Here is a 16,597-nt window from a genome sequence, read left to right on the forward strand (position 1 = left end):
TCTTCGCGAAAAGCACTCGAAAGTGTCAAGTCGCACGTACACGTGTCAAGTGTTTGCACTCGAAAAGTGCATACACGAGTGCAACCGCGAAGACGAAGTTGGATAAGGGAAAACCCAAGATTTTGGTCAGACTGAAAATTCATTCCCCAGTCCCTAGGAAACTAGGAAAATTCTATGGGCGTGAGTTGGCCCTCGAAATTAGTCATTTCGTCGGGGCGCGAGAAAAGTAACTAATTTCCCGTTTTCCTTCCACTTCGCCTCGGTCACTACTTCGTGCTTAAACGAGCCAACACGGACACTCGACAGCTCGAGGACTTCTGAAAAGCTCGGTGTCACTTTCAGCTGCGACGTAGGATTCTCTTTTTTTCCCCTATGGCTGTCCCCTGGCTAGGGACAATTCCCCAGACCCAAATCGAAGCTGACTCGAGGGGGCGACTTCTCCTCTTCCTTCTCCTTTTTCGTTTCTTCGTCTTTTCTAAAGATATTTTCCTAATATCTTTTAAAGATGTCACACGTATCCGAGAAATATTTTATGCGGATGAAAAACGATCCTGTGTTACGAATCCCATTATTGTATATCAATTGTATGCACGTGGTGAATGCAATTGTCACGCAACAAATTCACAGATAAATAGTTACAAAATTTGGTGCAATTATTGCACTCGTCTCTCCTACACGGTACCAGTAAAAACCGTACGAAGGGACTGTAAAAAATGGCCGCAGAGTTTTTTTGCGGTAAATTCGAAATTTTATCATTCTTCGCGAAAGTTTCCGGCGAGTTGCAGCTGAAAGTAGCAGAAGTCGGAGCATCAAGGATGGGTCCTGAAACTTTTCACTTAGAGATACGTATAGGTGCCCGGCAAGGACACTTATGCGGATGAAAACAGTTGCCAGGAAGAGAAAAGGAGAGAAAGAAGTCCAGGAAACGTCGAGGGCGTCCGAAACTTTGCTCGCTCGGAATTGTCCGGCGTAATTCGGCAACAAAATGCACTCGACCTTGGTAGCCGGCGGAAATTGCTACGTGTCCGCGTATAGCACGTCGGTGTTCCGAAACAAAAAAAGGAGGGAAAAAAAAAGAAGGAGAAATAGAACTCGTCCTGCAGCTGGATTCGTTCCAGTAAACGTTTCAAGGACCTAGCCCTGTGGCCGAAATTCCCTGCTGTCTTCGCGGAATTCCAATCGCTGGATCGGCTCCAAGTTTCGCGTCCTCGTCGAAGCGATCAACCGAAATTCGGAAATTTCGGGGCCTCTTTGTACCCCACTTTCGCGGTTACCCTCGTGCTCGACGAGACTTTAGGAGAACATCCTAGGTGGGTCGATCGATTCCCCTTCGTGATGGCGAATTACGCGGAGAATATTCCCTAAACCGCGAAGTCTCGTCGATAAAAATGTATTATAATATTCTGGAGGATATTTTACACGACAAGACTAACAAATTATCGCAGATCTCATCGGCGACAATATTTTCTATTCTACGAATAGTTACCGAATTGAGAGTCACTAATTATACGCGAATATTGAACTGCGTGAAAAATACCAGATGTAAGGATTTTTCATTTTTCTTTTTCATTCTTTTATCCCACACTGTTAAGAAGGATCGGAAGGTGTCGAGGCGACTTTAGGGGCAAATTTATTAAACTGCCAAATTCATGCCATGTTTTCATTTAAGTGCTTCATTTAAGTTTAGTTTTCAAATAAACTTGATTTTTTGCGCAGACTTCATTGATGCTATTCAAAGAAATATTTCTTTAGTCCGATGACATTATTTTTTCTCAGTGTACGAATGGCGTTTCTTTAGAGGCCGTAAATACATCAACGGCGCGATAAAGTCCCGTGACGAAAAGGGTTTAAATAGGACGAGGCTAAAAAATAGTGGACTTAAAAATTAGCCTGATCCAGAAAGGGCCGAGGAGACGTTGCCTTCGGGTCCGACACGCAATCTTCTCATAAATATTCATCCGGTTTCACGGGGGCGCTAAACGTCGCGCGAGTTGGACAGCTGGCTCGCCATAATAGCGCTTTAACATGAAGGCAATGGGCGACCAGGAATTCGCAAATTTGATTTGAATATCAGATTTCACGTCACGGTCGTGCCCTCGAGAGCGGTAGCACATTATTTCGCGATATTCCCAATTCCCGGATTCTAAATATAAGCCTCGCAGCGATCTCATTCCTTGATAAAAGATCTTCAAGATCTTTCGACAAGGCGTCCGAGAATTGTGAAAACTGAATAGGGATAAAAATTGCGACATAACGAGTCTCGGTCCGTTTTTCAAGATCTCTCCAAACGGAAGTCCCATAATTACACATTTCGCGAACTTGCACTTGTTACGATCCCCGAGACAATTATTTCGAGTTTTGCCGTCTCGCCGAGCGTCGAGAAAAAATGTCCTCGCTTCTACGCAATTAAGGTCGTGAAATGCCCAATTCTCGAACCGCTGAATGAATGCGAGAAACCGGACCGTGGATTAATGACCGAGTTAAAAATTGAACCGCTATGAAAAAGAAAAAAGAAGAAAAGGAGGAATTCCAAAGGTGTCGCGATGAGGTCTCACAGAAATCGCGATTTCGATTGGCAGGCAGGTCGCGAATTAAAATCCAACGACTCCGGAAGGCACTTCACCTGCTCGTAAAACCGGCTGATGTTCTCGTAAAACGTGAGAATACTCGAAAAAAAAAACAAGAACCCCACGTTATGTGCACCCCGATGCAGAAAGTAGATGCATATTGTTATTCGGAAGCCGTTCGCTTACCTTCGCGGACGTACCATTCTCGTTAAGATGCAGATGCACCCACTGTATGCACTGCCACGTGGGTGCACATATGATGCGAGCGCGATCGCAGCATCCCGTCACGTCGTAAATGCACGTACATGTAACGAGACGAAGCACACATAGGATTCTGCACCCCCGGTGCATTAACTATTCGGCCAGAAGTTGCACCGAGGAGAAAATCCCCAGAATTTTCCTTCCCTCGCTGCTGCAACTTAACACGTTTTGAAAATCATGAGCAAAGGACTTAGTTTAATGTAAGATATTTAAAAATTCAATTTCGTTATAAAATATTTATACAAATTACTCATTAACAAGAAGCCGAAATTGCACAGAGAAGAGAATCCCCGGAATTTTGATTCCTTCGCTGCTGCGATTTGACACGTTTTGAAAATCTACATAATTCCAGGATTACTTTTAAAAGTCTTTTATATGCTTCCAGGGTATTTAATGCCGAGTGCTTTATTTTGCACTATGATTGTGCGGTAAAAAGTAGAAATACATTAACATTCAGAAACCACTCGGAATCCCAGAAAGCGTTACATGGTCAATTACGATGCGCCTGCTGTATACTTGTATATACATGTCACGGTGCATGTCCAAGACTTATGTACACATATATCGTAAGCTCGCTGTAGGATCCTATCAGGTTGTAAATTCGTTCACGTGAATTTAGATAGAGCACATACGCCACAGGGTTTAATATATCGTGTATCTTAATGTGAATTCGAGCACAAATGTGTCTACCACTGCATATTCCCTGTCGTTAGGTAAGGACCGATATGCTCGGCGGTTCTCAGGAGCAATTATTAACCTATTGTCAAGTATTAATTGCACCTCGGTACAGGAGGCCTTAAATGGAACGACATGTTCGCCTTTGAAGATATTGCGAAATTAACGGACCATAAACACGATGTACCATCGAATTTCCACAAATCCTCGCAAATACTGATTTATCGAATTTTCGGAGTAATTGAAATTCCGCGATATTAATATTTTAACGAGTTCCGTGGAGATTGCAAATTTCGGTTAGCGGCAAATGATTCTTTAAATTTGCATACGAGGCCTAATTAGAGAGAATTATCGAGCCAATGGTGATAGACTTCCTAAAAAAATGCATGGGCTGTCATTATGAAGAGGATTATCAAAGTGCATTAATAACCAGCTCCACAATTATTATGGAGGTTTGCCCGCAAAATCGCGCGAATTTACATTTTGCGGGCCCCATCGGCACATTTTGGATCAATAACCAATCACAATCGGTCATTTTGGCCTACAGCGAAAACTCATTTCAGGATTAATTACGGCAATTCGCACCGTACATACTCCGGTCATGGCTCATTGAAGCTCGCCAGTGTACCTCCTTCACCTGCAGGTGCAAGTAATTGCACATGCACAAAGGCGCTGGTAACAAGCAACAATATCAAAAGCAGACCCCTCAATATTCATAAACAGATCCTCTCCGACATTTAATTCTTTTACTTTAAAAATAATACATATATACTAAAATAGCGAAACGATTAAATTGCACAATTTGCATTTTATTCAAGTACAGCAATTCAAACGGGATGCTCATGATTCATTTCGTAGGGTAATAACATACACTGGAATGGAATTTCAACCTCAGGAGTTTATTTAATGAAATAATTTGTCAACATTAGAAATCAGTGGTGGGTAAGTATTTTTTTTTTTTTTAATTCGTACCCTCGAGTATCTCAGAAAGTAAGCATCTCAGAAAGCCCTGGCGCGAATTCGGAAGAGCTTTTGTTTCGATCAGTTGTCATTAGAAGGATTGGAAGAAAGGCCGAAGACGCGACGAAAACATGCAGAAAGGAAAACTCCTGAGGTATTTAGATTTCTTGAAGCACGCTCTTTGAATGGATTTCATAATTCCGTCGGTCAACTCTCGCGAAGCTTTCGACATACAAGGTGAACCTTCCTCTCGTCTATCCTTACCGCATTTATACCCAGGGCCGAAAGAGCACATCCGTAATTCTTGCGAATGCGTTTCACCATTAGTCCTTTCATTGCACCCTGAGAATTAACTCAAAAAAGCTACAAAAAATGGTTACATTCAGGGCAAGAAATATTTATGCTGCGCCGGCGTTAAAGTGAACGTACCTACGTGAAAATATTTACAGTACGTTTCCTAAACAAATATACATATGTAACTCAAAATTAAATATTCCCGAAGTTATTTATTTCCCTCCGAACTTCCTCTCGATGCAATCAATTTGAGCAAATAGCATTTATTTTAACCGAATTTTGAAAATCGATTTGGGAAACAGTGGTATGTACAGGCCTGCATCGGTGCAGTATTTTGATCCCAGATGCATTCAACTTGGCTGCAGTTAATGATCGAAAAATAGGAAATCGAGTCCCTGAAAATAAAAAATCGCGATACATGAAATAACCTTCGGTTAATTACGGATAGCATTTCATTCAGGATTTTGGTATTAACCGCAGTATATACGGTAGACTATGCAACAGTGCGGTATTTTGATACCAACAGCATCCAATATGGCGGCAGCAAATAATCCCGCAATTCGCACCATAAAGTTTGAAAAGGAATTAGTGAACATAAATTCGCTCATTTCCCTACCTTCCCGGCCCAACATACATTACCGTCCCTCATCTACAAAGAAATATTTACTGGATAATTTCACGATATAAGCATCACATATTAATATTAAATGTAGTAAGCTAAAGTATTTCAATATTATCCTATAGGAATATAAATATTTCTCAGCCATTACGTAGCAAACTTTACCCCACTATTCACATCTTTTTAATAAATAGTAAAAAAATTCAGGTTCGCATTTTATAAGCATCAAATGTACGGGAAGCTCTCGATACGACGGATCTCGTTAAAAAACGTGATACGCGGGAATGAGATTTCAAAATCCCGTCGAGCTTTTTATTATCTCTGCAGTATCTGTCCATCATTTGCAAGTTGAATGGCGGATGGAGCTTTTTCGAGTGAGCTAAAGGGCACTAATTGCGCTGGGGGGTATTAAAAAAAAAGATACTTGAATGACCATTAACACAGTGAACTAGCCGAAAATTGTTAACGAGAATTCTCGTGTCTGCACTTCTGTAAAAAATTCATAGCTAGGTGAAAAAAAAAAAGATGGCGAGGTACACTTAAATGGCTCGATTTGCATACTTCTGCGCCGGAAACTCGAGACCTTGACCGAAAATGCGAATCAACGAAAACGTTATCACCGCCGCGAAGTATTACGGGGCCAATGAAAGAGATTTATTTGACGTTTAAACAGCTGAGAGAGCTGCTTTTCTGGACGTGAAGTTGGCTCGTAGAACCGACCGTGATATACCTCGTATATATTCAAGGATAATTCTCAGTACACATATGAAAGGTAGCTGCGAAAGCAGAATATAGTGAGACCCATATCTACGTTTATTTATTGTACGATACGCTTAAACGAAAAAAAAAAATTAGTCCTTTTATTTATTATCTTACGTTTCTGGCCGAAGATATCGATCCTTAGGGGACACTCTTATGAATTCAAGACTTAACTTGAACGCCGCAGGGAAACGGACTCTCGAGGGGTTTTTACGGATCTAAAATTAATCTGAAACCCAATCGGAAATTCGAACTCTTAAAAAGTCTGTACAATCGAAAGAAAGTGACACAGACCTAGGCACAAAAATTCCTACGATCCAAATCTTACCCTTGGGCAGAAATTAAGTTTAATAAGTCGCCAGTTTTTATTTGATGAAATTGATGATTTTTAATTTTTGACCTCTCCACCTACGGGACCAGTTCTCTCAAAAATCGAAGGTAAAATCGAAGGAAAGTGGCACGGCGCCAGATATAAAAATTGATACTATGCCAACCCTACCTGACCAGATATTAAGCCGTGGCGACAGCGGGATTGAGAATGGGTGACGCTTGTAACCTAGTGAGCCACCGGATGGAGGACCCAGGAGAAGAGAGCTTCCCTTTAAAGGGCCTGAAAAAGGAGATGGAGAAGGAGAAAGAGCCGACCTTGCAGAGGCCTTCCGGCGAGCCAGGAGAAGTCGAGCTCGCGAAATCTTGCGAGCCGACACGTCGCGGGAAGAACCAAGCCGAGGATGGAGCAGCCAGATTGTACGGTAACCTAACCTCAACCCCAGCTCCAAAAACTTCTATCCCGGCTGAAATAAATTAAAGTTTCCCCCATTGTCCGAGCTTCTCGACCCCCATAGCTCCGAGCCCTTCGACCTTTTCCAACGTATCGCATTGATCACGAACAGATGTCCATGACAGAATTGCCTTTATCAGAGCAGGAGACATTACCGTTTCCCTATGCAGATACGAAACTCCGACCGGAAGCGCCGCCATTCACGCCAGAGTCGCTCATAGCGAATGAAAGGACCCGCAAGATCCTCGAGATGGACAATTCCTGCTTCGTCAGTATCGATCTGAGACCCACCGAAGATAGAGGACTCCTCGAACAGAGACCTCCTGCTCTGCCCAGGATCAATAAGGACTCGAAAGAAGCGAAAGATCCGGCTTTAAAGCCCTTTAGCCTCACGTCGACTCCACACTTGAAAAAGGTCCTGCCGAAAGCCGAAATAACGGTGAGAATGTATTATGATATAAATTGAGTGGAAATTCTTTTTCCAGTATTATTCAGCATCATCATCGTTATCATCGTTATTATCATCATTATCATCAACATCATCGCCACATTTTATTATAGGGCTGCTGTGCGTTCGCTCGTGCATATGTAACTAAATGTTCATCTCGGGATTCGAAAGAAAAAAATGGTAATAAAAGGTCCCCTAATTTAGAGTCGAAGATTTCAAAAATGCCCTCAAGGACTCAATATATAAATGTGAAGGGTTGATCCTGGAGCAATGTTTTACTTCTTGAATTTCAGATCCTTGAAGACGCGGATGCCGTTTTACCGGCACCCACGACGAGCTCGATAACGCGAGGCACATCGACGGTTCCTGAATTCGTAGGCCATTCCCGTGTCCTCTCCAGGAACTTCCTTTTCAGCAACAGGACTCAAATAGCCGTCCTAATCGCCAGCCTTGTCGTCTGCGTAGTCCTAGTTATACACGTCCTGCCTTGATCGCCTGAAGAATGAGCGGGCGTAAAAACTTTACGTACTGTATTAACGAAAAATTGTTAACGTTATTTAAAATGAACGTTCATATCAGTTCATTACACGAGGTGGTTACGAAACCGGGACAGCGACTTTTATTGCAATTGCAAAACCTTGCGTGACAGTATCACCCATCGAGAACGTAATTTCTCGTCGAGACTGTGGATCTTAGTTTTGGGTTATTTTTACCGAATATGATATAAAACTACTTTTTATGTGACATCGCCGGGGGGTATTTTCTCTCAGGAATTTCTTGTCTCTTCCTGCAGGATTTCCATATCAAGAGCAGTTTTGTATATCAAGGATATAACTTTTTGTTGATTTCTAAAAATCTTTCTCTCGTGTGAAATCCTCCAAACGAGATTCCTACGTCAGGAATTTCGCGATATTTTTTCCAAAGAATTTCGAAGCGGACACAGTTTTCCCCGTCGAGGGGATACTTTCCCATCGATTTTTTTTTTCAAAATTACCGCCTTTCGCGTGAAATTCCCGCTCCGAGAATTTCTCATGTTTTAGAGGAGGATACAATTTGGTCCTTTTCTGTTATCCGACCTCAGGTTTGGATTTTTTTGTCTTTCTTCATTTGCACTGCTGTACTAAGCTTTATTCAGCATGAAGATTTCTAGTGAGCAGCCTTATGAAATTACTAGTGAAAATCCCAAAACCGGCTTAAATATAAAGGGAGATCAACTAAATAATTGCAGATCGACCGTACGACACAACTTATTCTCGATTTTGTCCTTCTTCTGTTTGCACCACTATTTGTATCCAGTGGGTTTGTTGCTCGCGTGAAAGCTCCGAAATGGAGTTTCTTGCCCCAGAAATCTGTCTCGGCAAACCCTGCCGGAAAACGATCTATCTCTTGCCGGGACGATATCGTCTAGACAGGACTCCCACGAGACAATAAACGTCACCACGATCCGTTTTGGCGGACATTTTACGCGATAAACATGACAGTTACCGAGGATTTATTTCGGCCGATCCAACCCGAAAGACCGCGGCTTTACGCAAATTTCACCCCCTTTTTGCATTGACCCTCGCGCACCTGAATATCCAGAAATATCGCGAGCCCATAAATCTTTTCTTCCCTCGGTGGATACCCCTTCCCGTAAAAAGTGTCCCCGTTGAAATATTTATCGCCCCCCCGAAGACAATTTCAAAGTCGAAGCAATTTCGAACCACGATGGGATCCCGAATAGGAAATTATCTCTTTAGCATCTTTTTCTCCTGCACGCTCGTGTGCATCAAATATTTCAGAAAGCATTTAACTGCCAATCCACGTACAAGCAGATTTCAGTCTGGGGAAATTAAATATCAACGATTACTCGTTGCAACTATCCGAGGACACACATTTGAACTTTTCATCGGGATTTAAATCCCTGAGTGGTCCTGTAAATCCCCTAATATAAATATTATTAATTGAATGAAAATGCAGTTTTAACATTTTCCCTGGGATTGAAATAGTACCCTGAGTAGTGATTTAAATCCCCTTACATTCGACATGATTGTGCATGTGCACTGTTTTAAGAGGTATAGTGCGTTATAAAAATATGATTCAGAAATTCTCGCAGTCACTCGGCACACCGAGTTCCTGGTTTTCTTCTCTTTTTATTATTATTTTTGTTCCTTTTTTATTAAAACAACGCGTTTCAGACAAGATGCCGGAAACTTAGCGAACCGCGCGATGGGTCAGTGGTGAAGTTTTGAGAGGGCGTGGAAACGGCGTTGGCTAAAATTCCTGGCAGTCTCTCGTAAACCCGTAAATTACGTTCTTGCTGGGCGTAAACTCGCGAACGCACTCGTGTCGCTCGTTTGTCCGGAACTAGTTCGGTACGAGTGTGCCAGGAGTCGGATCTCTCGAGCCTTCACTCGGCGCTCCGCTGCACCGCTGAATTCGCGAGCAACTTTCGCCCCCTGATTACCCCGCTGCAGTGCATTATTTTTGACCCCCTGTGGTCCATGTCAAAAACTCGTCCCATGATAACGAACTGTCATAACGATTAGAATTTGCTGTAATGCATTTTTCTGCCTCCCCTGCAGTCTATCTCAAAATTCGTCCCACGATAACGATCGGTCATAACGATTAGAATTCGCTGTAATGCATTTTTCTGCCTCGCCTGCAGTCTATCTCAAAATTCGTCCCACGATAATGAACGGTCATAACGATTAGAATTCCCTGTCGTACAGTTTTCTTCTGCCTATAGTCTATCTCAAAATTCGTCCCACCGAGACATGCCCATTGAAAAATGAACTTTTCCCAAGGAAAAATGTCGAACGAGCTAAAATTCCTAAAGCACGTGGAGCGCGTTCCCGCGGTCGAATTGCTGGAGCAATTTCGCCCACGTTCCCGATTCAGGCTCTTCCCGTAAGTTATGCCCATAACTTATCAGACCACCACGCCGGGTGATAGGGCGTGGGCGAGGCGTGTGCGTTTCCGCATCGCGGTGCGGAAACGCGCCGATTCCGCGTCGTCGATCGCGCGGAGTAACACCGATCGACGAGGGGTTTATTTCGCCGAAGCTCTCGCCCTGACCTTGTTCTCGGTTACAACGGGTCGAGGCCGCCTTTGAGGAAGACGGAGGAAGCCAATGAAGGAAGGGAAAAGGGAGGAAAAGAGAGGAAAAAAACGAGGCCGCCCACGTGCTTCCATTTGAGGGACTCCGTCGCGAATATTAAACGCCCCGATTCCTCGAGCACTTCCATATCCTGACGCTGCTCGATGCGCCAAACTGTCGACCTCCTCTTTCATGGCGAACTCTACCATTTTACATTCTTGCACTGAATACCGACCCTCCACGATTAGCAAAAAGAAAAAAAAAAGAAGACCATGCTGCCCTTGAAAGTCGTTCGGAGTGTGAGCTCGTCTTTGAAAAAAAAATGTCTGTCGATGAGACTTTTAATAAAGAACATTTTCGAATTGTGCCGAATTTTGGCGTTAAGTATTCGGTGCCGTTGGCGCAGGCTTCTAAATATATTTGACGCGGAACTCTACAGAGCTTTCTGACCATCCCCGATGAAGGTGTCATCATCGAAGTACAACCCGCATTTCCCGGTGTCACCGTAGCTCGTCACTTGAGAAACTCTCGGCCGCGAGGCTCGGTTTAACAAATCGCGGGCGTCAGCCCGGCAAGATTCTTCGGCGGGAAACAAATGCGCTGGTCCGAGAAGCTATTTCGATTTGTCGGCCGGATGCGCATGCCGGCTCTAAAAGTTCCTCGCTTTACTCGGGTTCTGCCGAGGGTAATCGCGAAAATTCAATTTATTCGAGGCGTATCTCACGGGGGCATGCTCACGAAGTCCTCGGATTCGGTCGCGGTAATTTATCCGGTTAGGTTAGGTCAGGGCGAAAAAGTTGGACCGAAATTGAAAGGCGCCCTGCCAAAGAAGTAAAATCGAGAACCGTCATTTGTTCCTCCGTCGATTTAATCTCCCCCCGAATCAAGGGGGGGAAAAGTGAGCAAAAATACCCACGAGGATTCGCTACGACTGAGAAAAAAAAAACAATGAAACGTATAGAGAAAAAATTCTCAATTTCGGACGTACGATCGCTGACGAAACTCGAAAAATTCAAGCGTAGCCCATAGATCTTTTAAAAATTCAGAGGACATTGATATACCGTGTGAACGTACTCAAGTGTACAGAGATTAGTCACAAAGTGGGATCTTTCGTTTATAAAATTTACAGAAACTAAATGAACCAATCATGGCGCGCTTCCGAAACGTACCCATGTTTGCTAACCGAGGAACGCAAAATTTCTCCAACATCAGGTCATAATTCCCTGAAATCGTGCAGGAAAATCAACACGCTCGCGTACTACATTTATAATACATGTACACGTGTTTCAAAATATCTTGGAAAATTAGTACACAGTGTTTGAATAAAAATGTTACAAAATTACAATATATTTTCAACACCTTCTCTTGTATTTCTATAAATTCAATGGTGCAATTGGTGCAGCGTCGACGAATCGATCATCGATTTATTTACCCTTCGGGTCGGTGAATACGCATCGATCGGTAGGTACAGAGCAAATGCATCCAAAAGCGCATCAGCGCTTTCCGCGTCTCGTCGCGCTTGACGGAAGACGACAAACAGACGTTCCGAGGGTGGATTCCGTTCTTTCGACGAGAAATCAAGGGACGCATCCTCTGTCAAAGGAGATATACTATCAGGAAATTGCGTCCTCTTAGATTCGCCAGGGTCCCCGACGAGGAAGTAGGACGTCTCGCGAAAAATCGAGAGCCGGACTTTATTGAGGAAATTTAATAATCGATTGTCTGCTAGCAGTTAAAAAGAAAGTAACCTGAAGAATGGGACAGTCGACGTGATATTAGGAAAAATGAACCCGCAAGATAGATGAAGTAATCCCAAAGAGGGATTCCCTCTTCTTACCGTCTCTCGCCGAAAATCGTAATTCCGCGAGAAAAATCGGGAAACCCGGCCCACGTCTTAATTTTTCCCTTTCTACGCATCATATCTGACTAATTAGACGTTGTTAATTTCACACGTTTATCGTTCTAGTTCCAGAAACTCGGCAGAGTTTCGAGTCAAGTGCGCTTTCGAGGTGGATATCACTTGGTCGCTTTAAAGAGTCATCCTACGGTAAAATTACGAAGCAAGGTAAAAATGCCATGCTTAAAAAAAAAAATAGGTTAAATTTCGAAAATGAATGCACAAAAGGTACCATACATAAATATCTAGAATTGTAAGGTTTACAACAAACGAAGAAATCATGTGTATATGTTACAGTGAAACACCGAAATCTGGAGAATGTCGACTTTCACTGGTGAATGTCAACATTCACATAGTCGCTTAGTGTATGTCCGAAATATTTGCTAAATACCCTTATTTCTGACTTACACCGGTAAATGTTGACATTCACCGGTGTGTGATTGTCGACACACACTGAAGAGGGTCCGAATGTACAACAATGTAATGAAATATTCGATCTTTCACCGACGTATTTGGTATCTGTTGACATTCACCGGTGAAAGTCGACATTCTCCAATTTCGGTCATTCACGGTAACATATACACATGGTCATTATTGACTACAACCATTTCTTTATTTTCCAGGTATCTCAACAACTGTTAGGACGACTCCATAAATGTATAAACGAGGTAAGGCGATCCTCAGCAATTTTTTTTTTTTCATTTAACTTCTTGCTTTTTAGTACTTCCCTTCGTTTCAGTGCGACTGGGATGCGCTCTTGATGCCATCAATGCAGAATAGGTGCACAGAAAGTGCCATTACATGTGCCATTTTTCTTGCGCTCATATACTAGCAGTTATGCTCGCCATTCCATTTATTTACGTGAGAGCAAAATCGTGGAAACTCCCTCCGACTATTACTAAATCACCCTATAAACTGCTTACGGTAAACCATTTTCCACCATTTCCGACTAAACGGGAGAACGGTGTAACCATCTATTAAGGGTAAGTAAATATAATTGCAAACCGAGGCAAGCCAAGCGACTGATAGCCGTCACGTACGACGAAACAGTTCGCGAGGGAATTCCAGAAGGTAACAACGAGCGATTAAACCATTATCACACGTGTGTTTACGTACGTGTGCTGCAAGAAACTTTTGGCGCAATCGCCATTGCAAATGATACGCACCCATTCCATTACCCTAACATCACACCAATAAATATTGATACCAATTTCCAGGCATTGAAACAACAAATACTGACTGGTTTGCGGTACCCTCTATAGTTATGAGATGCACATATGAATATTAAAAAATCCAACCGCCACGCGTGTTGAAAGTGAAGCTCCTAAACCTCTACCACGTCATGTATCTCTGAATTCACAAATCCATATCTCGATATTTTTTTAACTCTTATTTGATTTTTCTGGCGAAGCTTAATGTAGCTTAACGTAATCTGTAATTAAAGGCCGATAACTCCAAGATTGTCCAAATTCTCGCCAAAAATACGGATACTTGACTGACCAAATGCTGCATTAAAAGAGGGATCACTTTTTTAACAGGGGAAAACTGTTATAAGACGTTGCGGTAATTTAGCTGCTCCACGTGGTTAATGCAGTACCTTTGTTGCTTCATGTAGAGGAAAATTTTGGTTTTAGTAGCTCATGCAATGATTTTTACCTTCTTCAGGAGTTTCGGTCGGTTGTCCAGTTGCTGAAGTTGAGCAGTATTCATCATTGCCGAAGAAGATCCTCCAGGATCCGAGATCGGATTCACTTTGCAGAGCTTGGACTGTTCGACCCTCTTCCTCAAATTCTCGAGGGCTCTAGCTTCTTCCCTTTTCCTCGAGGGTGGCCAGTTAGGGCCAGAAGGATGGATGATGCTAATAATTGGCGAGTCCTAAGGAATTAAAAAAGAAACAAAAAAAGTAAGCCGTACAATCCCCCATTCTCGAGCACTGAACAAAAGTTGCAAGCCAAGCTACTCTCTCTTACTAAATCATTAGAAAATTTAACAAATAAAACACCACACCGCGACTCTCCAGCTTAAATCCTAGGATTTTCAAGCTGTTAAACAGTCAAACTGTACTAATTAACGTTCCTTCCGGTGTTTCTGTTTTTTAAAAGGAGATTTAAATAATGCTAAGTATAATAAAAAAATACGATATCGTTATTAATTATAAGCAAATCGTCGCAAAAATAATTATTCAACTTCACGAGTGGGGATTGTATTTAAATAACGAACAAATGGTTGTGCCGTAGCCCTTAATATTAACGTTACGTCAAGGGTTAATTATTTTCTATAAATATTAGTTACTAATTAGCTTCCTGCATCGGAAGCCATGCTTAATTACATTTATCGGCGACCGCGGCAAATGCACATCACAGCTCTATCAGGCGTGACAATCACGAAAGTTCGGTCAATAAGTAAACGTGATCCGTGAAACGTGAATATTTCAATCCCTCGACGCAGTAGTGGAGGCAAGCGATCAGCTGATCGGCCAAGTGCCCGAGCACTTCCACATTCCCTCCGATCCTCAAAAACTGTAGCAAAGTACGAGAGCCTCTGCTGAGCAGCAGCGGCAAAAGAATCAGTCAAAACCCACGTGAATATTTCTATACCACGATAAGCGGTGAATTCGAACGATCAGCTGATTGGCCGAGTGCCCGAATACCCCATGTCCCCTCCATTTCGCGAGAGCTGTAACACAATACTGCACAGCCTCCGAGCAGCCACCGCGAAAAATTAGCAAAGACCCACGTGCTCTAACCTAACCTCCAGAACCGAATAAACACAACTTCAAACGCTATCGCTTCCGTTCCATTGCCATTCGAAATACGACATAAACTGCCATAGGAGGTCCGGAAAAATATTCCGAAAGAACAAGCAGATAGTAAGGGATCGAGCAGGCAAAAGTAGCAAGAGGTTCCATTCCGTTTTCCAAGTCTCAAGATTTTTCCGATTATTTTAAAGCCAATTCTGAGATATGCGAGGCCAACAGAAAATTCCTCTTGAGTAGCAAAAACGATATTGCAGTCGGATTCCTGGACCCGGTAACTAGTTTAAAAATATATTGAAATTGATAATAAAAAATGCACAGCAATCAGCACGAAAACGATCGCTGCGTCTCGAGGACTCGAGATTGGTGCCTCGACAGCAGCGACTGGAGCTAAGCACGACTACACCACCTTCTGGTGATTGCTGTTCGCGAGGTTATAGTCCGCCAGTTGAGCGGCGGTCTGGCTGAGGAGGAGACGCCGACTGGCCGAGCATCGGTTGCGGTTAATAATCTCCTTCTGAATGGCGTATTCGATGAAGTAGCTCTCGTTGTCGTCGCGCCGGGACGGCAGGAGCTCCGCGGTCTCGTCTGCGGTCGCGACGCTCATCTCGCGCAGCTCCATCGCGGCGACTGAGCACTGAACACCGGAGCCCCGAGCACGCTTCGCTATTTCAACCCCAGACAGCCCCCCACTATTCGGCGCCCCCGCCCCCACCCCTCCCCTACGTCGCCACCCACGTGACACCCTCCGAAATGGTCACGAATCGAAAGTACCACTCGCAGGGGTTAATTTAAATATTCTAGTGACAAAAATATAATCCATGTTCGATCATACGTTTTACGTTACGGTAATCCGAAGTATGAGTCCAATCGAGAGACCATTCGTTCGGAAATCAATAAAAACGATTTCCTTCTTTAAGAATGGATTACCTCTGATTCCATACGATAAACAACAAATTTCGGTAACAAGCGACAGGCGGCCTTAACATTATCGCAATATTTTGATTTCCAACGATTTCCATGTAATTTCAAACGTTAAAATCCATGATCTCCTAAGTGAATTTCTCTTCTATCCGCGCCTGATATTTCGAAGCTGTGTTTAAAAAAATATGGCGCATCAAACTCCTGATATTATATAACTTAAGGCAGGTTATATAAAAAGCTGAGGAACGTAAAACACAGTTTTTTAGAAGTTGCTTGTAACTGCCTTTTGGCAAGAGAATATTTTAATCGACCATAAACTAGAGCCAATGTTTGGTTAAACAAAATATTCAACATAGCAAAACTGTAATTTAACCCTTCACTGACGTGGGCGAATTATGACCCATATTTCATGTATCACGGGGTCTGTAAGACCCCACAACACCAATTAAGGGTTAATTGATCCAAAGTCAACAATCGAAACAACAATAACTTATAAATCTATACGGTACAGGAATATGTATTCTAAGTATGTACCACGAATTTCTGGTAGGGGCCCGCGCAATCGCGATGGCTGTGCC

General features: G+C 43.0%; 1 protein-coding gene across 2 annotated transcripts in view; it reads right to left on the bottom strand.

Annotated features, from left to right (window-relative positions):
- The window catches only part of LOC105703398 (repressed by EFG1 protein 1), a 42,863-nt gene extending 27,146 nt beyond the window's left edge, over nt 1–15,717 (bottom strand). For both annotated transcript variants that reach the window (XR_001104356.2, XM_012431767.2), the window contains exons 1-2: nt 15,505–15,717; nt 13,997–14,215 (exon numbers count right to left, since the gene is read on the bottom strand). Coding sequence is in view for 1 of the 2 variants with exons in the window: in XM_012431767.2 (XP_012287190.2) it covers nt 13,997–14,215; nt 15,505–15,717 (432 nt within the window). In the remaining variant the exon portion in view is untranslated. The remainder of the gene's footprint in view (nt 1–13,996; nt 14,216–15,504) is intronic.
- Between the last annotated feature and the right edge of the window lie 880 nt (nt 15,718–16,597).

This window comes from Orussus abietinus, unplaced genomic scaffold (assembly GCF_000612105.2).
Source record: "Orussus abietinus isolate OABI.00-Male unplaced genomic scaffold, Oabi_2.0 scaffold439, whole genome shotgun sequence".
Classification (NCBI taxonomy): Eukaryota; Metazoa; Arthropoda; class Insecta; order Hymenoptera; family Orussidae; genus Orussus; species Orussus abietinus.